Source organism: Gopherus flavomarginatus, chromosome 18, assembly GCF_025201925.1.
Source record: "Gopherus flavomarginatus isolate rGopFla2 chromosome 18, rGopFla2.mat.asm, whole genome shotgun sequence".
Lineage (NCBI taxonomy): Eukaryota > Metazoa > Chordata > Testudines > Testudinidae > Gopherus > Gopherus flavomarginatus.
The window spans coordinates 1,335,287-1,359,751 of NC_066634.1; the positions used below are offsets into that span (position 1 = coordinate 1,335,287).

The 24,465-nt window shown below is 65.3% G+C and overlaps 1 protein-coding gene across 1 annotated transcript; it reads right to left on the reverse strand.

Moving 5' to 3' along the window:
- Positions 1-2,419: 2,419 nt before the first annotated feature.
- Positions 2,420-22,855, reverse strand: LOC127036873 (uncharacterized). The gene is made up of 13 exons (XM_050928145.1): positions 21,800-22,855; positions 16,429-16,481; positions 15,669-15,724; positions 13,754-14,545; positions 13,294-13,416; positions 11,058-11,236; positions 8,300-8,426; positions 7,668-7,817; positions 5,048-7,276; positions 4,876-4,961; positions 4,142-4,711; positions 3,686-3,977; positions 2,420-3,601 (listed from the first exon to the last, which is right to left on the reverse strand). Exons 1-9 carry the CDS (start codon positions 22,828-22,830, stop codon positions 6,119-6,121), a joined length of 3,669 nt encoding a protein of 1,222 aa, XP_050784102.1. The 5' UTR covers positions 22,831-22,855; the 3' UTR covers positions 2,420-3,601; positions 3,686-3,977; positions 4,142-4,711; positions 4,876-4,961; positions 5,048-6,118.
- Positions 22,856-24,465: the final 1,610 nt, after the last annotated feature.

A 24,465-nucleotide genomic window follows, 5' to 3' on the forward strand; every position in this document is an offset into this window, starting at 1 on the left:
AGTTCGGTCCGCTCAGGCCCGGGGGCGGGGCCGCGCCAGCCCCCCTCCCGCTCAACCCTGCTTTTCAAACGGAAGAGGCACGAGGGGAGCAACGGCCGCCGCCAACTGCCAAACTCGAACGCCTCGCGCGTCTCTCCCTACCCGCTCAGTTCCTCTTTCCCCTTCCCGCGCTGATTGGCCAGCGGCAGGGCGGCCCTGCCAACGGCGAGAGGGGAAAGCCTTCCGTCCCACGTGGGGGGGAGAACCGGGCGGCGATTGGCCGGCGGCGCCAGCAATCGTGGCGGGTTCCACCTTCGTCCCGCACCCCACGTGGGGGACCCGGACGCTGATACGACAGTCGCCTTCTCGGCGGCGGCCAATGGGCAGGAGGCGGAACCAGGCTTGGTGGATTCGGTCGCGTCCGCCAGAGATGGGGCAGGGCGGGGCGGCGCTGGGGCTCTCGGCAGTGTCACAAAGGGAGACTGCGCAGGACGCATGCGCGTTGGCAGGAACTTCCCCCGGTGCATGCGCAGTAACGCCGAATGCGGCGCTTGCGCCCTGGGCACCGGGCTGTGGGTAGGCACGCGCCTGCCAGGCGGAGCAAATGCGCGTGGCGCGTGATTGCTCGTTGTGGCGACGTGGTGCCGCGGGAAGAAGGGTGCCTTGCACACGAGAGTGCACCGCAAACACTATTCTGTAGTGTATAATAGTGCGTTGCACACGAAAGTGCAGTGCAACCAATGCATTGCACGTAGTAATGCACTGCAAACAACAGAGCCTTGCCGTGAATAATGGTGCCTTGCACGTGAGAGTGCACCGCAAACAATGGTGTGCTGTGCATTGCACATGGCAAAGCAACTATTAGTCGCACTGCAAATAGCCGTCGGCCTCGTAAAGAACAGCACAGAGCGGAGCGAGAGACCCTGCCCCCCCTGGGGACGTGGGAGCTTTCCCAGCCAGACCCTATAAAATCCAGCAAAGAGGAAATACAAGTGGGGAGGGGAGGCGGCTGCGTGGGAGCTGCTGCGTTTCTGAGCCACCACATTGTGGCGCTGTGACCCTGAATCTGGGGGGAGATATTTACAAAGGGCTGGGATGGGGGCCCTACAGCGGCGGGGGCGGGGGCTCTGCACGGGGCCCTCTCGCCTAGCCTAAAATTGAGAGATTGAACCCCGGCGTCCGGGCCGAATCCCAGCTCAGGAGGGCCCATTCTCCCGCTCGAAATTTCCACCCTAATTGCAGTCAGAAACAGGCATCTGCTTCACTTCCTGTCACAAACTGCTCCCCTACCATCCCGTCCCATAGGCGAGCCATCACCATGCGGTGTTATGTGTGGCTGTTCCCCAGCTGTCCCGCCCCAGAGGCGGCTGCATCTCAGCGTCAGGTGAGGCATCCTTGCTTGGCTGCTCCACCTCAGACAGGGCTGCATCTCTCCCTATCACCCCATGCCCCAGATCTTATCACGCTGGCTGTTTTCGAAGAAAGAGAAATCTGTGACCTTTGAATCGAAATTTCGAGGGCAGGGTCGGCCTCAAAAGCAGGAAACCAAAGCACAGATGGAGGTTTCGGTTCAGATGCTGGGGGAGGCAGCTGCTTCCTGGCCTGATCCCTGCCCCAGGCGCACGAGCGCGCCCCGGCTGGGAGAGGCCAAGGCTGGCGTAGCCAGGGTCTGCATTCCTATTGCACTTGCCCGACCCAGCTCGCGGGGGGGAAAGGCAGAGAAGGGATTTGTTCCACAACAGCCAATAGTGACTGATGGCAAGAATCAGGGATTGAACCCAGGAGTCCTGGCTCCCAGCCCCCACTCCCCTCCCAGAGCCGGGAGAGAACCCAGGCGTCCTGGCTCCCAGCCCCCCTGCTCTAACCACCAGCCCCCACTCCCCTCCCAGAGCCGGGGAGAGAACCCAGGCGTCCTGGCTCCCAGCCCCCCCTGCTCTAACCCACCAGCCCCCACTCGCCTCCCAGAGCCGGAAGAGAACCCAGGAGTCCTGGCTCCCAGCCCCCCCTGCTCTAACCACCAGCCCCCATTCCCCTCCCAGAGCCGGGGAGAGAACCCAGGCGTCCTGGCTCCCAGCCCCCCTGCTCTAACCACCAGCCGCCACTGCCCTCCCAGAACTGGGAGAGAACCCACAAGTCCTGGCTCCCAGCCCCCCTGCTCTAACCCACCAGCCCCCACTCCCCTCCCAGATCCAGGAGAGAACCCAGGTGTCCGGGTGCCCCTGGCTCGAAGAAAACACTGGCTGGTCAGTTTCTTTCATTCCGTCGGGTTTTATATCAAAAAGAAAAGAACTGAGAACAGTCCCTGGCCCCCCAAAACAGTGGGGAGGGGCTGGACAAGAACCAAAGAGCCAAAGGAACCCCACACTGCCCCCCCCCGCCCCCCAATGCTCTCCCTCCCCCAGCAGAGCGGCTGCCCCCTCCGGAAACGGCCGGTGCCGGGGGTCTGTCCGGCCATCCTGTCGCCATCTCGTGCCCTCCCCTCCCAGCCCTGAATTACCGGGGTGTGTGTGTGTATTTTTGTACAAAAACATTGATTTTTTTCCGTGTCTTTTTCTTCAATTTTTTTTTCTGCCAAAAAAATCCCCCACCCCCAAAAAACCCCGAACAAAACCAGCACGTAGAGAGTTCTGAGCCGAGGCGGATCCACTGCCGGGCCGGGTGGGCCAGGACCCGGCTGGAAACAGAGAGCGAAGCCCCCCCCACCTATTTCAGGAGTCCTGGCTCCCAGCCCCTGCTGCTCTAACCACTAGACCCCACTCCTCTCCCAGAGCCAGGAGAGAACCCAGGAGTCCTGGCTCCCAGCCCCCCTGCTCTAACCACTAGACCCCACTCCCCTTCCAGAGCTGGCAGAGAACCCAGGAGTCCTGGCTCCCAGCCCCCCCCTGCTCTAACCACCAGCCCCCACTCCCCTCCCAGAGTCGGCAGAGAACCCAGGAGTCCTGACTCCCAGCCCCCCCCGCTCTAACCACTAGTCCCCACTCCCCTCCCAGAGCTGGGGAGAGAACCCAGGAGTCCTGGCTCCCAGCTCGCCCTGCTCTAACCACCAGTCCCCACTCCGCTCCCACAGCCGGGAGAGAACCCAGGAGTCTGGGCTCCCAGCCCCTCCTGCTCTACCCACCAGCCCCTACTCCCTTCCCAGAGACAGGAGAGAACCCAGGAGTCCAGGCTCCCAGCCCCCCCTGCTCTAACCCACCAGTCCCCACTCCCCTCCCAGAGCCAGGTATGGAACCCAGGAGTCCTGGCTGGCGTTGCTCGGCCCTCCCTTCCCCAGCCCCAGCCGCCAGTGGTCCCAGACACGGATTCTGATCTCATTTCTGTAGGTATCAAGCCAGAGTCACTTCCCTGCTGCCGACAGGGTGAGTCTGGCCAGGAGCCTGGGATCAGGGCTTGGTACCGTTAACATCCCAGCCCAAATCCCTTTGCCCTCCGCAGTCTGTCCCTGAGGGAATGTGAACAGCTCTGGGGAGCAGCAAAGGGGCTGGGAGGGGGATCCAGTCCTCTGTGCACCTGTTCCTCTCGCATCTACGCTCACATGCAGCTGTGTTCCTGCAGGGTACTCCAGCATTGCGTGTGTTACTCTGCCTGTTACTCCAGCACCACTGCCTGTTGCTGTGCACTGTACCTGAGCGTTGGTGCAAGGAGCTCTGGCATTGCGTGTTGCTCCGCCTGTTACTCCAGCACCGCTGCCCCTTCCTGTGCACGGTACCCGAGCGTCAGGGCAGGGTACTCTAGCATTGCGTGTGTTACTCCACCTGTTACTCCAGCACCGCTGCCCGTTCCTGTGCACGGTACCCGAGCGTCAGGGCAGGGTACTCTAGCATTGCGTGTGTTACTCCGCCTGTTACTCCACCACTGCTGCCCGTTCCTGTGCACGGTACCCGAGCGTCGGGGCAGGGTACTCTAGCATTGCGTGTGTTACTCCGCCTGTTACTCCCACCCGTTCCTGTGCACGGTACCCGAGCATCGGGGCAGGGTATTCTAGCATTGTGTTACTCCACCTGTTACTCCAGCACCACTGCCCGTTCCTGTGCACGGTACCCGAGCGTCAGGGCAGGGTACTGTAGCATTGTGTTACTCCACCTGTTACTCCAGCACCGCTGCCCGTTCCTGTGCACAGTACCCGAGCATCGGGGCAAGGTATTCTAGCATTGTGTTATTCCACCTGTTACTCCAGCACCGCTGCCCGTTCCTGTGCATGGTACCTGAGCGTCAGGGCAGGGTACCCTAGCATTGTGTGTGTTACTCCGCCTGTTACTCCAGCACCGCTGCCCATTCCTGTGCATGGTACCCAAGCGTTGGGGCAGGGTACCCTAGCATTGTGTGTGTTACTCCGCCTGTTACTCCAGCACCGCTGCCCGTTCCCGTGCACGGTACCCAAGCGTCGGAGCAGGGTACCCTAGCATTGTGTGTGTTACTCCAGCACCGCTGCCCATTCCTGTGCATGGTACCTGAGCGTCAGGGCTGGGTACTCTAGCATTGCGTGTGTTACTCCGCCTGTTACTCCACCACTGCTGCCCGTTCCTGTGCACGGTACCCGAGCGTCGGGGCAGGGTACTCTAGCATTGCGTGTGTTACTCCGCCTGTTACTCCCGCCCGTTCCCGTGCACGGTACCCGAGCATCAGGGCAGGGTACGCTAGCATTACGTGTGTTACTCCGTCTGTTACTCCCACCCGTTCCTGTGCACGGTACCCGAGCATCGGGGCAGGGTATTCTAGCATTGTGTTACTCCACCTGTTACTCCAGCACCACTGCCCGTTCCTGTGCACGGTACCCGAGCGTCAGGGCAGGGTACTGTAGCATTGTGTTACTCCACCTGTTACTCCAGCACCGCTGCCCGTTCCTGTGCACAGTACCCGAGCATCGGGGCAAGGTATTCTAGCATTGTGTTATTCCACCTGTTACTCCAGCACCGCTGCCCGTTCCTGTGCACGGTACCTGAGCGTCAGGGCAGGGTACCCTAGCATTGTGTGTGTTACTCCGCCTGTTACTCCAGCACCGCTGCCCGTTCCTGTGCATGGTACCCAAGCGTTGGGGCAGGGTACCCTAGCATTGTGTGTGTTACTCCACCTGTTACTCCAGCACCGCTGCCCGTTCCCGTGCACGGTACCCAAGCGTCGGAGCAGGGTACCCTAGCATTGTGTGTGTTACTCCAGCACCGCTGCCCGTTCCTGTGCATGGTACCTGAGCGTCAGGGCAGGGTACTCTAGCATTGCGTGTGTTACTCCGCCTGTTACTCCCGCCCGTTCCCGTGCACGGTACCCGAGCATCAGGGCAGGGTACTCTAGCATTACGTGTGTTACTCCGTCTGTTACTCCCACCCGTTCCTGTGCACGGTACCCGAGCGTCAGGGCAGGGTACTGTAGCATTGCGTGTGTTACTCCGCCTGTTACTCCACACGTTACCCTAACATCACTGCCTGTTACTCCGCCTGGCACCGCTGCCTGTGATCCTGCCGGTCCCTGCAGCCATTGGCCCCTCTCCCCAGAACGCGCGGCCATCACCGCAGCCCCCAGGGATTTCAGGGCGAGGAGGGATCGCATCCATCCTCCCCCCCGCAGCTTCCTGGTTGCATTGTTCCTGGATGCTATGGTCTGTCGGGCCCACATTGGCTGTTGCCATGGAGACGGGGGTGTGTCCCTGGTTACTGACTGACGGGTTGCTAAATCACCCAGCTGAGGTGGGGGGGTGTCTCTGGGCTGGACCCCCTTTCCCAATCTCCCCCCCACCTTCCCCTGGTTCACCCTCCAGCCCCCCGCATTCACTCACCCCCACAATGGAGAATAAACTAGACACAGCAAATCCCCAGTCCTGGGTGTGACTCCAGAATAACCCATCACATCTGGAGTAAGGCCGCTGAAGTCAGGGTGACTTTGGATTGATCCCAGAAGAGCAGAGGTCAGAATCTGGCCGTGATCCCACTGCAGTCAGGGGGTGAATCTGGATTAACTGGAACCAGAATCTGGCCCTGGCCCCACTGCAGTTAGGGGGTGACTCTGGATTGACTCTGGATTAACTGAGATCAGAATCCGGCCCTGATCCCACTGCAGTCAGGGGCTGACGCCGGATTGGCGCCGGATGTCCAGACTCCCGCCCTCGTCCCTCTAACGCTGTCCCCCGGCCTGCCGTATCCAGCCCCCGTCACATGACACAGTATGGCTCCCGGGGCAGGGGGGGCTCTGTCCTGCAGCAGGGCACACGGGCCGCCAGCCCCTTCTTGAGCTCCTTGTTGAGCAGGAAGCAGACGATGGGGTTGACGGCGGCCTGGGCGAAGCTCATCCAGACAGCGGTGGCCAGGTAGCGGGGCGGGATGCTGCAGGCCTTGACGAAGACCCGCCAGTAGCAGGCCACGATGTAGGGCGACCAAAGGAGGAGGAAGAGGACGGTGATGACGTAGAACATCTTCCCCAGCCGCTTCTCCGCCTTGAACTCCTCCATGCTCAGCAGCCGGCGGTTGGCGGCATGGCCGTTCTGCCGGACGCCTAGCAGCGTGGGCGGCATGGGGCCCCGGCCGAAGCCGGCGATCCAGTTGGCGGCCGCCTGGCCGGTGGCGCCCGGCCCGTGGAACGTCCAGTTCTGGCTGATGGCCGGCACCATCTGCACCGGCTTCATCTTGCGGTGGCGGTACTCGAAGCAGAGCAGCTTCCCGTACACGGCGTGGGTGGCCCCCACCAGCACGGCCAGCATGAGCATGAAACCCAGCGTGTCGTTGGCCTTGAAGTACCGGTGCTCGAAGATGCACTGGTCCTCCTCCCGGATGAACTTGTAGGTGCCCACGTCGAAGACGGGCGGGAAGGCCATGGCCACCGAGAGGGTCCACACCATGCAGATGATGGCCACGCACGTCCACAGGGTCATGCGCTTGGCGTAGAAGCGGTGGTGAGCCACGGCCATGTACCGGGTGACGCTGATGCAGAAGAGGAGGAAGGCAGCGTGAAAGCAGAAGAGGACGGCCAGGAAGGCCACCACCTTGCAGCTGAGCGGGCTGTGGGTCCAGGCCGAGCCGTGGCGGATGGAGACCAGGACGAAGGGGAAGCAGACGGCCGCCCGCACGGCATCGGCCAGGCACAGGTCCAGCAGGAAGTAGTAGGGGGCCCGGTGCAGCCCCCGCTCCTTCAGCACCAGCAGCGCCAGGGCCAGGTTGCCCGCCAGGCTCACGCAGATGATCAGTGCCAGCAGCAGCAGCTTGGCGTAGGTGGAGGCCGCTGGGGGGCCCGGCAGGCCCAGCTCGTCCGCCTCGCTGGCGTTGGCCATCACCAGCTGGCCGGCTAGCGGGGGCGGCCCATGGCCCCGGGGCCTCTGCAGGGGAGAGAGGGATCATTGGGGGCGGGACCCTGCTGCGTGCAGGAGCCCCCCAGCCTGGTGCACGGGGTCCAAGCCCAGGCTATGGGGCAGTGGGACGATGCCTGATGCCCCCAGGCCTGTCCCGGTTGGGGGTGGGGCTTCTGCCGCAGGCCCCCTTATCTCATCACCCACCTCGTCTGGAGCTCACGAGGTCCCATCTCCCAGTCCCACCCCTGGGGCCAGATGGGGGCCAGCGCCCCCTAGAGGGCAGGGCATAGTCGTCCTCACAGCCACCCTGATGCTGACACGCTTGTGTACATCCGTCCTCACAGACACACACACGCTCATGTACACCCATCCTCACAGCTGCACAGACACAGACAAGCTCATGTACACCCGTCCTCACAGCCTCACAGACACGCTCATGTACACCTGTCCCCACAGCCACCCTGATGCTGACACGCTCGTGTACACCCGTCCTCACAGCCGCACAGACACAGACACGCTCGTGTACACCCATCCCCACAGCCACCCTGATGCTGACATGCACAGTCGTCTGCAAAGACACAGACATGCTCATGTACACCCATCCCCGCAGTCACCCTGATGCTGACACGCTTGTGTACACCCGTCCTCACAGCCGCACAGACACAGACACGCTCATGTACGCCCGTCCTCACAGCCACCCTAACACTGACACGCTCGTGTACACCCATCCTGACAGCCGGACAGACACAGACACGCTCGTGTACACCCGTCCTCACAGCCACTCTGATGCTGACATGCACAGTCGTCTGCAAAGACACAGACAAGCTCATGTACACCTGTCACCACAGCCACCCTGATGCTGACACGCTCATGTACACCCGTCCTCACAGCCATACAGACATGCTCATATACACCTGTCCCCACAGCCACCCTGACACTGACATGCACATGCACAGTTGTCCTCACAGCCGCACCAACATGGACACACTCATGTACACCCGTCCTCACAGCCGCACTGACACGGACATGCTCGTGTACACCCATCCTCACAGCCGCAGCGACACGGTTACACTCATGTACACCCATCCTCACAGCCGCCCTGACGCTGACATCCACAGTCATCCTCACAGCCGCGCTAACATGGACATGCTCGTGTACAGTCGTCTTCACAGCCGCACTGACACACACACCCAGGCACAGTCTGTGTCAGTGTCACAGCCACACTCATGCACACACACTGAACTACAATCACACAGTCCCGTGTTCACTGACAACATGTGCACACACTCGCACTGACACACTCATCCTCACAGCTGCCCGGACACTCGCGCTCATGCTGAGGCTGACACACACTGGCAGTGACACACTCACAGTCGTGCCGACACACTCCTCCTCCCACACACTGAGCCTGGCACATGCCCCCACCCCCCTGGGCCCCTGCTGCGGTCATGCCCTTGCACCTTGACGCTGCTCACACTAGGTCCCGCTCACACTCAGCTGCCCCCGCGCATTGGGGGCTGAGGCTTTCCAGCAATTGCTTTGAAAAGGCCCTTTGCACATGCATGTGCTCTCACACAAACACACACAGAGCCACACCTGGGCTCTGTTACGCTCACCCCCCGGGGAAGCAGGGGGGCCGTGGAGCTGAGCCAGGACCCAATTCTGCTCTTAAACTGGAGTCACTCCTGATTGCCCCAGGAGAAGAGAGAAGAGAATGAGGCCAGTGGAGTCACCTCTGAAGCCCCTCCCCCATCCCCAACACCAGATCTACTGTGAGCATCAACTCAGGGCCTGCTGGGTTGGGGCCTGGCCAAAATACCGCCCCCCCTCCCGCTGTCATGTCCCAGCTGGGGGCGGGTGACCGGCTGCAGAGATGCAGGCTGGGGGTGGGGTGTCTGGCAGGTTGGGGGCTTGTAATGGGGGGAGAATTGGCACGAGGCCCCCCCAGTGCACGGCCGCATGCCAAGGGGAGAGAGGAACGTGCACATACCCCGGAAACACACCCACAGATCTACACAGGCACACAAAGTGGAAACGTACATGTGTACACATCCTAGACACATTCCGTACACACAATCCACACAGAAACCTACACACACACACACACAAGACAGGGTACACACACTCTAGACATGGTACACACAAACACAATCCACACATACACACACACAAAGTGGAAACGTACGTGTGTACACACCTGCTACACACACCTGCTATAAACACACACACTGCATACACACAATACACACACACACACACATACAACATATATATACACACACAACACAGCCATACAATACACAGACACACAAAGTGGAAACATAAATACATGGATGTACACACGCAAACACACACACAGAATCCTCAGGCCCAGAATGACAACCCCCACCAAACCACTCCTAGGCCATGTTGTCGGGTCTCTGTACCTGTCAGTCAGAGAAGGGGGGGCTGGGGTGTAGGGATGACAGTGGGGATGGAGGGATGCGAAGGTGGAGGGCTGGGGAGGGGGAGATGGAGGGGGGTATATCGGGTAAGGAATGATGGAATGAGTGGGGGCCCAGAAGGGTGTATACAGGTGAGGGCTGTATACAGGTGGGGGGCCGGGGCTGAGTGGGGGTGTATATTGGTGGTGGGGCCAGTGGGGTGTACACAGATGTGGGGCCAGGGGGATGTATATGGGGGTGCTGGGGGGGGTTTATTGGTAGGGGCCCGGGGGGGTGTATATGGGGGGGTCGGGGCTGGGGGGTGTATATTGGTGGGAGTCCAGGGGATGTATACAGGTGGGGAGGTCTGGGGGGTGTATATGGGGGGGGCAGGGCTGGGGGGGTGTATACAGGTGGGGGGCCAGGGCCGGAGGTGTGGATATGGGGGGGCCGGGGCAAGAGGGGTGTATATGGGGGGGCTGGGGGTATATTGGTGGGGGGCTGGAGGGTGTAACTGGGGGCAGCGGGGGGGTGTATATGGGGGGTCAGGGGGGTGTATTTGGGAGGGCTGGGGCTGGGGGGGTGTATAGAGGTGGGGGGATGGGGGATGTATATTGGTGGAGCGCTGGGGGGTGTAATTGGAAGGGCCGGGGTAGTGTATATGGGGGAAGCTGGGAGGTGTATACAGGTGGGGGGTCAGGGTGTGTATATTGGTGTGGGACTGGGGGGTGTAATTGGGGGGGCCAGGGGGGTATATATGGGGGGGCCAGGGCAGTGAATATTGGTTGGGGGCTGGGGGTGTTATTGGGGGGGCCGGGGCCAGAGGGGTGTACGGGGGGGGCCTGGTGTATGGGAGGTGTATACAGATGGGGGGCTGGGGCCAGAGCGGTGTATATGGAGGGGCTGGGGGGTGTATATTGGTGGGGGGCTGGGGGGTGTAATTGGGGGCAGCTGGGGCCAGGACTGGGGGGGTGTATATGGGGGGGCTAGGGTAGTATATATTGGTGGAGGGCTGGGGGGTGCAATTAGGGGGGGCTGAGGCCATAGGGGTGTATGGGGGGGCCGTGGGGGTGTAATTGGGGGGCAGAGAAGTGTATATGGGGGGTCGGAGGGTGTATACAGGTGGGCACCCCCTCAGCCAGCCCCAACTCACCTCCGTTCCGCTGCTCCCCGACCTGAGGCGAGACCCCCAAATCCTGCCCCAGTCGGTGGGGGCGAGTCCCCTGCCCCCCCCCCCCCGCTCAGGCCCTGCGGGGAGCGGGGAGTCCCTCCGCTGGGCTGCCCCCCATGCCAGCCCGATAGGGATCGGGGGGCTGCGTGGGAGGCTGGGGGCGCTGTCTCCCCGCTTCGGGGCACCGAAGGATTCCCGCGGCCCCCCAATTTACCCGGATCGGGGCCTCGATGACATCCAAGGGGCTGGGTCTCTCCTCCAGCGGATCCCCTGCCCCCGCTCAATCCGGAGTGACTCCGAATCTGCCCTCTTCAGCACAGCCGCCGCCTCCAGCAGATCGAACCGATTGCAATCCGGATCGGCTCGCTCCCCAGCGGGAACCCGGGTTCCCGGCTAGATCCAAGGGGGTAGATCGAAGTCGGGGCGGGTCCTGGAGCGCCGGCTCGCTCCATCCCCAGGACCCCGCTTCGATCCGGTATGTGCGCGGGGAGCGGGAAAGCAGGGTGTGGCTCCGGAGTCACGCCAGATTCCAGCCGGGAAGCGGGGGTCCAGGCTCCCCCGCGATGAGCCCGCAAGGGGAGCGGGGCTCAGGCTCCGGTCCCCCCAAAGGAGCCGGGAGGCGGCCGGGATCCGTCCGTCTCGTTCAGCGTCCGCCGGAAGGTGCGGCGGGGGGAGGGGGCCTGGGGGGCGGAGCCGAGGGGGGAGGGGGGATTCGGGCAGCAACGCAGCATCAGGACCAGGGGCTGGAAGCCCGGACTCCTGGGTTCTCTCCCCAATTCTGGGAGGGGAGTGGGGGCTGGTGGTTAGAACTGGGGGGCTGGGAGCCAGGACTCCTGGGTTCTCTCCCCGCCTCTGGGAGGGGAGTGGGGGCTGGTGGTTAGAACTGGGGGGCTGGGAGCCAGGACTCCTGGGTTCTCTCCCCAGCTCTGGAAGGGCAGTGGGGGCTGGTGGGTGAGAGCAGGGGGGTTGGGAGCCAGGACTCCTGGGTTCTCTCCCTGGCTCTGGGAGGGGAGTAGGGGCTGGTGGTTAGAGCAGGGGGGCTGGGAGCCAGGACTCCTGGGTTCTCTCCCCAGCTCAGGGAGGGGAGGGGGGGCTGGTGGTTAGAGCAGGGGGGCTGGGAGCCAGGACTCCTGGGTTCTCTCCCAGCTCTGGGAGGGCAGTGGGGGCTGGTGGTTAGAACTGGGGGGCTGGGAGCCAGGACTCCTGGGTTCTCTCCCCAGCTCTGGGAGGGCAGTGGGGGCTGGTGGGTGAGAGCAGGGGGGCTGGGAGCCAGGACTCCTGGGTTCTCTCCCAGCTCTGGGAGGGGAGTGGGGGCTGGTGGGTCAGAGCAGGGGGGTTGGGAGCCAGGACTCCTGGGTTCTCTCCCCAGCTCTGGGAGGGCAGTGGGGGCTGGTGGGTGAGAGCAGGGGGGTTGGGAGCCAGGACTCCTGGGTTCTCTCCACAGTGCTGCTGACCCACAGACACGAAGGGATACCAGGAAATGTACAAAGTAACCGAGCAAATCTGGTGTGTGTGTGACAGGGGGTTCCCGGGGCTGCGGCACCGTGTCCTCGAACCGTCCCCAGGAGAATGGGGCAGGGGCCTGTCCACTCTGGGGGGCACCTACTGGCTGAGGGGGGGGGGGAATGGGGCAGGGGCCTGTCCCCTCTGGGGGGCAACTACTGGCTGAGGGGGGGGAATGGGGCAGGGGCCTGTCCACTCTGGGGGGCACCTACTGGCTGAGGGGGAGGGAATGGGGTAGGGCCTGTCCCCTCTGGGGGGCACCGGCTGGCTCAGGGGGGTGGGGAATGGGGCAGGGGCCTGCCCCCTCTGGGGTGCGCCGGCTCACATCTGGAATTGGGCTCCAGGCCAGATTGATTCCACCACCTGGCCTGTCACCTTCCCCCCACACCGGCAGACCCCTTCTTCCCCCCACCAGTGCCGGGAGCCCCCTCCAAAACCGACACCAGGGCTGTGGCCGGGACTGTTTTTATTTTAGTGTTTCCATCAGCTGCGTGGACGCATTTCGCCCCCTTCAAGATCCCGCGCGTCCGGCTCCTGGCTTGCCTGTGCTCAGATATCTGCCCCCTACCCCAGGGCGGTACACGGAGCCAGGGCTCACGGCCCCCGCAAACCATCTCCATGTGGCTCGAGCATCTTGCCTTTTGCTCATTTTCTGGCCCTGGATCCCTCTCAACTGCAACAGAGGCAGGGCCGACTTCCCATCTCAGTTAATTCAGAGTCAATCCGGAGTCACACCTGACTGCAATGGGGTCAGGGCTGGATTCAGAGCTCACTTAATCTGGAGCCTCTCCCGCCTGCAGCAGGATCTGGGCCCAATTCCTCTCTCATCTCCACCCGGCCTCGGCTCTGATATGGCCGTCCTCCATCACTGCGACAGCGTCCCATGGCTTCCCAAACACGGGCAGAGCTCTCGTGTGGGGAAACTGAGGCGCCCCCCACAGCGGCACCTCCTGGGCCACGGGGCGGCAGAGCGTGTAGCTGGGTGGCTCCGACGTGCTGTGGGACCTCACCACACGGTGAATCAGCCAGACGAACGCCAGCCCCTCCGGCGGCTGGACCGAAACGTCCCGCTGCAAACAACCCGCTTTGCACCACGCTGGCGGGGGGGCACGAATTGACCCCCCCTACACACACACACTCCCCGGTACAACATAAATACAGAGCCATGGGGGGAGAGGGGTCGTGCGCCGGAGAAGCAAAGTGGGACAATGAACCGATGTGAGGGCTTCAGAGGCACGTGGCCTTCAGTGCCGGCGTGGGACCAAAGGGATGTGGGGCAGAGCGGGGGGGGAGGGGGAGGCGCTGGGAGCCAGGATGCCTGGGTTCTCTCCCCAGCTCTGGGAAGGGAGTGGGGCTGGTGGTCAGAGCTGGGGGGGTGGGAGCCAGGACACCTGGGTCCTAGCTCGCCTGGCGCCACATGAGAACCACATACAGGGTGACGGCTGCGGCCGGCAGGCAGCCGCTGAGGACCACGGGCAGGACGACCACGAGACCGAGAACCAGCAGGGAACGGGTCAGGGCCTGCCCCAGGCACGTGGGGCAGCTGGGCACCTCCTCCCAGGGCTCCCCTGGCCGCTGTGGGCCTGACCCCAGGCCCCTGGGCCCTCCCCAGCCCCCCCGTGCCGGGGCTGCTGTTCGTGCTGGCACCACCACGGCGGCCGGCGCCAGCAGCCGCAGGGCCCCCCCCGGGCCGGCTTCCCGGACCCCCCCCTCCAGCAGCGCCGGGGGACTGTCGCGCCCCGGGCCGGCGGGCGGGCTGGCATAGCGCAGGGTGATCTCCTGGGCCAGGGAGCTGTTCAGAGCCCGCTCCGGCCCAGCCCAGCCGACCACCAGGTCCCGGTCGCTCAGCACACTCAGGCGCAGGGTGGGCAGCCAGGCCGGGGGGAAGCCAGACGCCTCCATGCCCCCCGGCTGCTCCCCGGCGCCCCCCAGCTCCTCCGCCCGCAGCCGGCTGAGGTGGGAGAGATAAAGCTGCTCCAGCTCCAAGTCCACGGCGTCCTCCTCCGCCCGCCAGAGCTCAGCCTGCTCTACCAGGCCAGCCGCCGAGAACGAGGCCCCCGGCCCGAGAGAGCCGGCCTCAGGCCCATGGACACCCCATGGGGCCTCGGCCGGCTGCGGGGACTCAGCCAAGGGCACCGGGAGATCCCTGGCAGGCGGCTCCGTCTCCGGGGACATGGGGGCGACCAGCAGCTCTGGGACCTGCAGCGGGGCAAGGGAAGGATGAGGGCTGGAGAGGTAGGATCCTCCTGAAGGGCCGGGGCGGGGTGTGATTCTCGCCCAGCTGTGCCTCAGTTTCCCAACATGTGAGAAGCAGTCGGTGAGATTGGGAGATCTCTGGGGTAGGGGCTGACCCTCACTGTGGGTCTGCACAGCACCCGGGGAGACAGGGGCCCGGCTCTGGCAGGCAGAGCCCAGGGCTGGGGTGCAGGTGAGCGGCTGGGAAGGGGGCGCTCTCCCTGGCAGGCAGGGCTGGACACCAGGGGTGGATGAGGGGCTGGGTGGGGGGCGCTCTCCCCTGGCAGGCAAGGCCGGGCGCTGGGCAGTTCTGGGGGGCTGGGCAGGGGACGCTCTCCCCTGGCAGGCAGGGCTGGGCGCTGAGGGGTGGGTGGGAGGCTGGGAGGGGGGTGTACTCCCCTGGCAGGCAGGGCCGGGCGCTGGGCAGTTCTGGGGGGCTGGGCAGGGGACGCTCTCCCCTGGCAGGCAGGGCTGGGCGCTGAGGGGTGGGTGGGAGGCCGGGAGGGGGGTGTACTCCCCTGGCAGGCAGGGCCGGGCACTGGGCGGCGGATGGGGGACACGCTCCCCTGGCAGGCAGGTGGGGGGTGCTGGGGGGTGGGTGAGGGGCTGGGCGGGGGACACGCTCCCCTGGGAGGCAGGGCCAGGCACGGGGGGCACTGGGGGGTGGGTGGGGGGCTGGGCAGGAGGCGCTCTCCCCAGGCAGGCAGGGCCGGGCATTGGGGGGCGGATGGGGGACACGCTCCCCTGGCAAGCCGGTGGGGGGTGCTGGGGGGCGGCTGGGCAGCTGCACGCTCCCCTGGCAGGCAGGGCCGGGCGCTGGGGGGTGGGGGACACGCTCCCCTGGCAGGCAGGGCCGGGCGCTGGGGGGTGGATGGGGGGTGGGTGGGGGGCTGGGCAGGGGGCGCTCTCCCCAGGCAGGCATGGCCGGGCGCTGGGGGGCGGATGGGGGACATGCTCCCCTGGCAGGCAGGTGGGGAGTGCTGGGGGGCGGGGGCAGGTGCTGGGGGTGCTGTGGGGAGTGGGGGCTCAGCAGGGGGCTGGGTGGGGGGCGCTCTCCCCACACCACTTTGTTTCCGACAGTTCTTACCTGTCCCGTGGAAGCTGAGGGCGAGTCTCTTCGCATCTCCCTCTCAGGGCTCCCTTCTGGAGAGAGAGAGACGGGGTCACCCGCACTCGTGCTCCCCTCAACCAGCCCGGCACTGCTGTGGGAAGCTCGCAGCGCTGGGGGTGACCCCGCCTGGGGGCACTGCTGGGGGGAAGCTCACGGCTCTGGGGGTGACCCCGCCTGGGGGCACTGCTGGGGGGAAGCTCGCAGTGCTGGGGGTTACCCTGGTTGGGGGCACTGCTGGGGGGATGCTCGCAGCGCTGGGGGTGACCCCGCCTGGGGGCACTGCTGGGGGGAAGCTCACGGCTCTGGGGGTGACCCCACTTGGGGGCACTGCTGGGGGAAGCTCGCAGCGCTGGGGGTTACCCTGGTTGGGGACACTGCTGGGGGGATGCTCGCGGCGCTGGGAGTGACCCCGCCTGGGGGCACTGCTGGGGAGAAGCTCATGGCGCTGGGGGTGACCCCGCCTGGGGGCACTGCTGGGGGAAAGCTCACAGCTCTGGGGGTGACCCCGCCTGGGGGCACTGCTGGGGGGAAGCTCATGGCTCTGGGGGGACCCCGCCTGGGGGCACTGCGGGGGGGTAGCTCGCAGCTCTGGGGGTGACCTCGCCTGGGGGCACTGCTGGGGGGAAGCTCATGGCTCTGGGGGGACCCCGCCTGGGGGCACTGCTGGGGGGAAGCTCGCGGCGCTGGGGGTGACCCCACCTGGGGGCACTGCTGGGGGGAAGCTCGCAGCATATACCTTCCTTGCGGGCAGGATTAGGTGTGTCTTCATGGCTTGGCTCCTCGCACAGCCTGTGGGGGGATAGGGATCCAGTCACTGCACAGGGCCAGGGGGTGGCACCTTGCAAAGGGTCTGACAAGAACCCAGGAGTTTGGGCTCCCAGTCCCGTCCCTGCTCTAACCACTATACCCCGCACCCCTCCTAGAGCCAGGGAGAGCACCCAGGCGTCCAGGCCCCCAGTCTTAGTGGGAAGGGTATTAGCCAGGGCTCCCCGGTTCCAATCCTGCTCGACCACACATGCCCAGCTGAGCTTTAATCACTGGGTGCCTCAGTTTCCCTTTGTTTGTTTAGATTGGAAACTCTTTGGGACTGGGACGGTGTCTGTCTGTGCAGCGCCTGGCGCGACGGGGCCCTGATCTGGGTCGGTGGCTCCACACCAGTAAAACCCTGCAGCTATTTTGGGCGCGTTCCTGGGTTTTCCCCTTTCCTGCGAGTCACCGTCTGGGAGCCCGAGGCCGAGATCTGGGGCTGCATGGGGGCGGGACCGTGAAAGTGCCAAGCCGCAGCTTTGCATGGCAGCTTTCGCCCACGGCCCACGCCCTGAGCTCAGCACCACGTCCCGCCAATCTGGAGTCACCCCTGATTGCAGAGGGGTCAGGGCCGGATCCTGATCTCAGCTCCCTGGGGTCAATCCGGAGTCACCCCTGATTGCAGAGGGGTCAGGGCCGGATCCTGAGCTCAGCCCCGGAATCAACCCAGAGTCACCCGCAGCTGTAAGGGGGGCAGAGCAGGGTTCTGATCTCAGCCCCGGGGTCAATCCGGAGCTCAGCACCAGGGTTAATCCAGAGTCACCCCTGATTGCAGAGGGGTCAGGGCCAGATCCTGAGCTCAGCTCCCCGGGGTCAATCCGGAGTCACCCCTGATTGCAGCGGGGTCAGAGCCGGATCCTGATCTCAGCCCCGGGGTCAATCCGAAGACACCCCTGATTGCAGAGGGGTCAGAGCTGGAGCCTGATCTCAGCTCCCCGGGGTCAATCCAGAGTCACCTCTGATTGCAGAGGGGTCAGGGCCGGATCCTGAGCTCAGCCCCGGAATCAACCCAGAGTCACCTGCAGCTGTAATGGGGGCAGAGCAGGATTCTGATCTCAGACCTGGGGTCAATCCGGAGTCACCCCGATTGCAGAGGGGTCAGGGCCAGCTCCTGATCTCAGCCCCGGGGTCAATCCAGAGTCACCCCGATTGCAGAGGGGTCAGGGCCAGCTCCTGATCTCAGCCCCGGGGTCAATCCAGAGTCACCCCGATTGCAGAGGGGTCAGGGCCAGCTCCTGATCTCAGCCCCGGGGTCAATCCGAAGACACCCCTGATTGCAGAGGGGTCAGAGCTGGAGCCTGAGCTCAGCTCCCCGGGGTCAATCCAGAGTCACCTCTGATTGCAGAGGGGTCAGGGCCGGATCCTGAGCTCAGCCCCGGAATCAACCCAGAGTCACCTGCAGCTGTAATGGGGGCAGAGCAGGATTCTGATCTCAGACCTGGGGTCAATCCGGAGTCACCCCGATTGCAGAGGGGTCAGGGCCAGCTCCTGATCTCAGCCCCGGGGTCAATCCGGAGTCACCCCGATTGCAGAGGGGTCAGGGCCAGCTCCTGATCTCAGCTCCAGGGTCAATCCAGAGTCACCCCGATTGCAGAGGGGTCAGGGCCAGCTCCTGATCTCAGCCCCGGGGTCAATCCAGAGTCACCCCGATTGCAGAGGGGTCAGGGCCAGCTCCTGATCTCAGCCCCGGGGTCAATCCAGAGTCACCCCGATTGCAGAGGGGTCAGGGCCAGCTCCTGATCTCAGCCCCGGGGTCAATCTGGAGTCACCTCGATTGCAGAGGGGTCCCCAAGGGCTGACCCCGCCAGCCTCAGCCTCAGAGGGCGGGAGCAAGGAGGACAGGCGAGGGAAAAGCTGAACGTGCCACCTGTGTGTCTGGCGGTGCGGACGCCTGTCTGGCGGTGCAGGGCTGTAGACAGTCAGTCGCTGTGGGAGGGGCCCGTGGAAATAGAAACTTCCTTTGATGCTCACGTCTCAGTGGAGAAGAAACATTTCTCTCATCCCAAACCCAGCAGCAGAAGGAACCCAGGAGTCCTGGCTCCGAGCCCTCCCCCGCCCCCGCTCTAATCTCTGGACACCCGGATGCCCCACACCCACACCGGAGACATGGGGGGGGGGTACAGGCCCCTGCCTCGTACATCTTGCAGCTCATCTTCATTTCCCGCCCCCCCGTACAGATGGGGAAACTGAGGCAAAGCAAGGTCTCGGACACAGGTCTTCACCCCCCTAGAGAACGTAGACCCCGGCCCTGGTACCAGCAGTCGCCCACCCGCCCTTCCCTTCGCACAGCCTCTTAATGAGCCCTCGTTAGGGTGAGGTAACGCCCCCCTCATCAGGGGAAGGATAATCCCTGCGCCTGTGGACTCCAGACTAACCCGGCTCCCCCGATACGGTACGTGCCTCAGGGTAACGAGCCAGGACCTGGACCCGCAGATGGAAGTGAAGCCAATGAAATACACGAGACGTATTTATACCTGGGACCCAGACGCCGGCTGAGATTGGGGCCCTGTTCCAAACCCCAGCTGAGATCCCCGACGCCGGCCGAGATCGGGGCCCTTTCCCAAACCCCAGCTGAGATCGGGGCCTCGTCGGGCCGGGCGCCCCCCCCCGACGGCAGCCGAGATCGGGGCCCTTTCCCAAACCCTGGCCGAGATTGGGGCCCCGTTGGGCCGGGCGCCCCCCCCCCCAACGCCGGCCAAGATCGGGGCCCTTTCCCAAACCCCGGCCGAGATCGGGGCCCCGTCGGGCCGGGCGCCCCCCCCCGACGCCAGCCGAGTTCGGGGCCCCGTCAGGCCGGGCGCCGCCCAGACCCTGGCTGAGATTGGGGCCCCGTCAGGTTGGGCACCCCTCCGATCCTGGCTGAGATCAGGGACCTGTCGGGTTGGGAGCCCCCCTGACCCCAGCTGAGATCGGGGCCCCATCGGGTTGGGCGCCCCCCCAACCCCGGCTGAGAGCGGGGCCCTGTCCCCCATCCCATCTGAGATCAGGGCCCTGTCGGGCGGGGAGCCCCCCCAATCCCGGCTGAGATCAGGGCCCCGTTGGGCCGGCCCCCCCGCCCAGGCCCTGTCCGAGATCGGGGCCCTGTTGGGCCGGGCCCCCCCCCCAGACCCAGCCTGAGATTCTGGTGCACAAACGCCCATCTCAGGCCCTTTTATCCACCTATCTACCCACTTGAAATGCGATCGCCGGCGAAATCAGCTGACCGCAAGACTTTTCACTCCCCGCTCGGCGCGTTATTAGCTCTGTTTCCTGCCGCTTTTGGAAACCACTTTTTCTACCCGAGTTTCAGAGAAAACACCCCGACAACGTGATTTCACCTCCTCTCCGCAGCCCTCAGTCTGTTTCTTCAGCGATAATAAACGACGGCGCTGCCCCATTTCCCCCACAACTTGTTTTTCTCTACACAGAACCCGCCCGCCGGCAGCTGGAAACGCGATCGTGAAATTTCAGACCACGAGGGGTGGGGGGTCACCTGAACTGCCTTTCTCCTCGCTCGGCATTGGGGTTTAAGCCCCCGGCTGGTCTCTGCCCTCCGAGAACGACTGGCAGATCTGCACCGACAGCCTGCAGGGGGCCGCTCGTGTCAGCATGTACACTAGTGAAAAGCAGGTGTGAAAGCCCTTCATCGAGACCGCGTCGTGAATTCTGGTTTGGGAGCATTGCACGCTTGCCTTGTACTGGTACGAAGACCCAGAGCAGCAGGGTGTCTTCGTACCAGTACAATGCTGACCTGGGCACCTTTCACAGTCACTTTGCACAAGTGCTAATGCATGCACCTGCTTTGGGGGCATCGCACACTGGCTTTGCACTAGTGCTGTCCTGTGCATGAGAGAGGAGGGCATTGTGATTTGGGAGCATTTCATGCTCACTTTTCACTAGTGCCAATGATAGCACACGGGAGCAGGGTGAATTCTGACTCAGGAATGTTTCACAGTCTGTTTGCACTATTGCAACAATTGCGCAAGGGAGCAGAGTGAATTCTGGATTGGGAGCATTGACGCTTGCTTTGCACTAGTGCTAATGCTTGCACCTGAACTGGGAGCAATGCACACTCACTTTGCACAAGTGGTGACGCTTGCACAGACCAACAAAGCTACTCTACTCTGCCCAAATGAAGCCTTTCCCCTCCCATTTGCTGTTTCTCTGTCCACAGCGACACCCCGAGACCTCCGAAATCTTCCCCCGACACTCTGTGCCCCGAAGGAGGGAGGGGCAAAGGCAGGGTCCCTCCCCATATAACCCACCCCATGTGTCCAGGGGTCTCTGCGCGATGCTCTGGAACTGCTCCCCACAAAGCCAGGCAGGACTTGGGGAGCCCCCTCTCCCTTGGAGTAGACTGTCTGCAGGGCAAGAAGCTCACACGGCTTCACCTCCTGGGTCTCTCCTTGGAGCATTCAGCATCCTCTGCCCCTCCATGCGCTTCCCACAGCGAGCCCGCCCCAGCGGGGTCCTGGGGGGGGCCACACGGTCCTGCACCCCCACTTTGCAGTCAGACGTGACTCTCAGCCAGCCAGTAACACAGAGGTTTATTCGATGGCAGGAACAGGGTCTAAAACAGCTGGGTCCATTCTGGGGGGCAGTGAGCCAGACCCCCACCTCTGCCCTCACTCCTCATCCCCAGCCAGCTCCAGACTGAAACCCCCTCCAGCCCCTCCTCTCTGCTCAGCTCCTGTCCCAGGCCAGGGGGTCTCCTGACCCCTTTGTCTCCAACACCTTCAGTTGGCACCTTGCGGGGGGGGCCCAGGCCAGCAGTTGCCAGGAGACAGAGTGCCAGGCATTTAGGTGCACTGGCCCCTCGCTCTGCAGCACCCACACCTCCTTCTCCCCCCACCTGGATATTTAAGAACTGCAGAGGGGAAACTGAGGCACCAACACCGTATTCAGAGAAAACATTAAGAACCTTCCCAGTTCGTCACACCATGTAATTCAGAGCAGTGTCTGGGCTGCTCCACCATAGGCTCTGTGCCCCCTGATAAACTGGAGGAACTTGGGGCGAGGGGGCTCAGAGTCACGGGGAGCGAGGGAATGGGGGGCTCAGAGTCACGGGGATTGGGGGGATTTTGGGGGCTCAGTCACAGGGATCGGGTGAATTGGGGGGCTGAGAGTCACGGACCAGGGGAATTGGGGGGCTCAGAGTCACAGGGATTGGGGAGAATTGGCAGTTCCCGAGGGGGTGGTTCCAGAGTGGTGGTGGCGGTTCTCATGGGGGTTGGCGGTTCCTGGGGGGCGGGAGGGGTTGGCAGTTCTCACGGGGGTTCTGCTGGGTGGTTTGGGGTCCCAGGAGGATGGTGGGATTTTACCTCATCCTCTCCAGCCTCATGCAACTCTTCAGTTGCGGCGCGGCGCTGTCCTGGCGGGCGGTCCTGGGGGGCACCCGGGGGGGCGCCAGGCCCTTCATCACCACGCTGTAGTTCCTGCCCTGGTTATTGGCCCAGTAGATGCCCTCGTCGGTCTGGTACCGGATCACGAAATCCAGGCGGGCGTCGGCCTCCTCCTCCTCCTCGCCCTGCTCCTCCGGCTGGCCCGGGCCGAAGGGCAGGCAGAAGGCGAAGCGGTCGCTCAGCCCCCCGTCGGGCGAGCCCCCCGGCACGTAGCGGGCAGGGTGGTCGCGGTAGGTGCGCCAGCGGTCCCGGGTGGCCCGCACGTGGACGGCTTTGCGGTAGGTCACGTTCAGTACCCGCACGGTGCCCCGTAGCAGCCACGGCTCGCCCGGCCCCGGCGCCAGCACCTCCTCCAGCTCCACCATGGCCTGGCGCAGCCTCGCCAGCCGCTCCGGCTCGCCCTGCCCCGCCGGGGGCAGCACGAAGGCGGGCAGGAGGTAGGGCATGGGGGGCAGCTGGCCGATGGGGGGCAGTATCTCGGGGGGCGATTCGGGAGAGGGGGGTGGCCAGGGCCGGTAGCGCCGCAGGCGGGTCAAGGGCAAGCCCAGGGCATCAGCGAACAGCACCCGGCGCACTCCCGCTGCATGCTGGGAGAGCGGCTCCTGGCCATGCCCCATGGCATGCTGGGAGAGTGCCTCTTCGCTGTGCCCCATGGCATGCTGGGAGAGCGGCTCTTCGCTGTGCCCCATGGCATGCTGGGAGAGTGGCTCCTGGCCGTGCCCCGGGGGATGCTGGGAAGGTCCCCCTTGGCCGTGCCCCGGGGCATGCTGGGAGAGGGGCTGCCCCATGGCATGCTGGGAGAGCGCCTCTTCGCTGTGCCCCGGGGCATGCTGGGAGAGCGGCTCCTGGCCGTGCCCCATTGCATGCTGGGAGTGGGGCTGCCCCATGGCATGCTGGGAGAGCGGCTCCTGGCCGTGCCCCGGGGCATGCTGGGAGTGGGGCTGCCCCATGGCATGCTGGGAGAGCGGCTCCTGGCCGTGCCCCGGGGCATGCCGGGAGAGCTGCCAAGCGGGGCGCGGGGCCGGGCGCTGCCCCACGGGGGGGGAGCCGGCGCGCGGGGGGGGCTCCTGCTCCTCCGTCCCCTCCCCCCACGCCCAGGGCCGGCGCAGGGGGGGCCGCGGGGAGGGGGAGGCCGCGCCGGCCATGGCGGCTCCGGCGGCTGCGGGGGGGGGCGGAGCGGGGGGCGGAGCGACGGAGGGGGCGGGGGAGAGAGAACGGGGGGGTGGTAACTAATAACCCCCAGCCCCTCCCCCCATCCCGGACCCCCTCCCGCCTGCCCCCCCGCCTGCCTGCCCTGCCCCGCCCCCGCCCCTCGGCCCATCCCCCCCCTGCCCCCCCGCCTGCCTGTCCTGCCCCACCCCCCCCCTCTCCCCATCCCCCCCGCCCCCCCGCCTGCCTGTCCTGCCCCGCCCCCACCCCTCTGCCCATCCCCCCCCGCCCCCCCGCCTGCCTGCCCTGCCCCGCCCCCGCCCCTCTGCCCATCCCCCCGGCTGCCCCGCCGCCTGCCTGTCCTGCCCCACGCCCGCCCCTCTGCCCATCCCCCCTGCCCCCCGCCTGCCTGTCCTGCCCCGCCCCCACCCCTCTGCCCATCCCCCCTGCCTGTCCTGCCCCACGCCCGCCACTCTCCCCATCCCCCCTGCCTGTCCTGCCCCGCCCCCACCCCTCTGCCCATCCCCCCTGCCTGTCCTGCCCCACGCCCGCCCCTCTGCCCATCCCCCCTGCCCCCCCGCCTGCCTGTCCTGCCCCGCCCCCGCCCCTCTGCCCATCCCCCCTGCCTGTCCTGCCCCACGCCCGCCACTCTCCCCATCCCCCCGCCTGCCCCATGCCCGCCCCTCTGCCCATCCCCCCGCCTGCCCCGCCGCCTGCCTGTCCTGCCCCACGCCCGCCCCTCTGCCCATCCCCCCTGCCCCCCCGCCTGCCTGTCCTGCCCCGCCCCCACCCCTCTGCCCATCCCCCCTGCCCCCCCGCCTGCCTGTCCTGCCCCGCCTCCGCCCCTCTGCCCATCCGCCTCCTGCCCCCCCGCCTGCCTGTCCTGCCCCACGCCCGCCCCTCGGCCCATCCCCCCTGCCTGTCCTGCCCCACCCCCGCCCCTCTGCCCATCCCCCCGGCTGCCCCGCCGCCTGCCTGTCCTGCCCCATGCCCGCCACTCTCCCCATCCCCCCGCCTGCCCCATGCCCGCCCCTCTGCCCATCCCCCCGCCTGCCCCGCCGCCTGCCTGTCCTGCCCCATGCCCGCCCCTCTGCCCATCGCCCCTTGCCCCCCGCCTGCCTGTCCTGCCCCATGCCCGCCCCTCTGCCCATCGCCCCTTGCCCCCCGCCTGCCTGTCCTGCCCCATGCCCGCCCCTCTGCCCATCGCCCCCTGCCCCCCGCCTGCCTGTCCTGCCCCATGCCCGCCCCTCTGCCCATCCCCCTGCCTGCCCCTCCGCCCGCCTGCCTGCATGCCCACCCCTCCTCCCGTCTGTCCCCACGCCTGCCCCTCCTCTCGCCTCTCCTGTTCCACATCCACTCGCCGGCCCATCCCCTCGCGCACCCCACTGCCAGGGGCTGCCTGCAGGCTCGGCTCTAGGGAGGGACAGGCAGTGCCA

Excerpts from the sequence above, each read along its gene's own strand:
- LOC127036873 (XM_050928145.1), bottom strand. The coding sequence starts at position 22,830 with ATGGGGCAGCCCCACTCCCAGCATGCCCCGGGGCACGGCCAGGAGCCG. Across the intron at positions 14,546-15,668 it reads CCTCAGCTTCCACGGGACAG|GTCCCAGAGCTGCTGGTCGC; the intron begins GTAAGAACTGTC and ends GCCCCGCTGCAG. Across the intron at positions 7,277-7,667 it reads ATGAGCGTGTCTGTGAGGCT|AGGCCCCGGGGCCATGGGCC; the intron begins GTGAGGACGGGT and ends TCTCCCCTGCAG.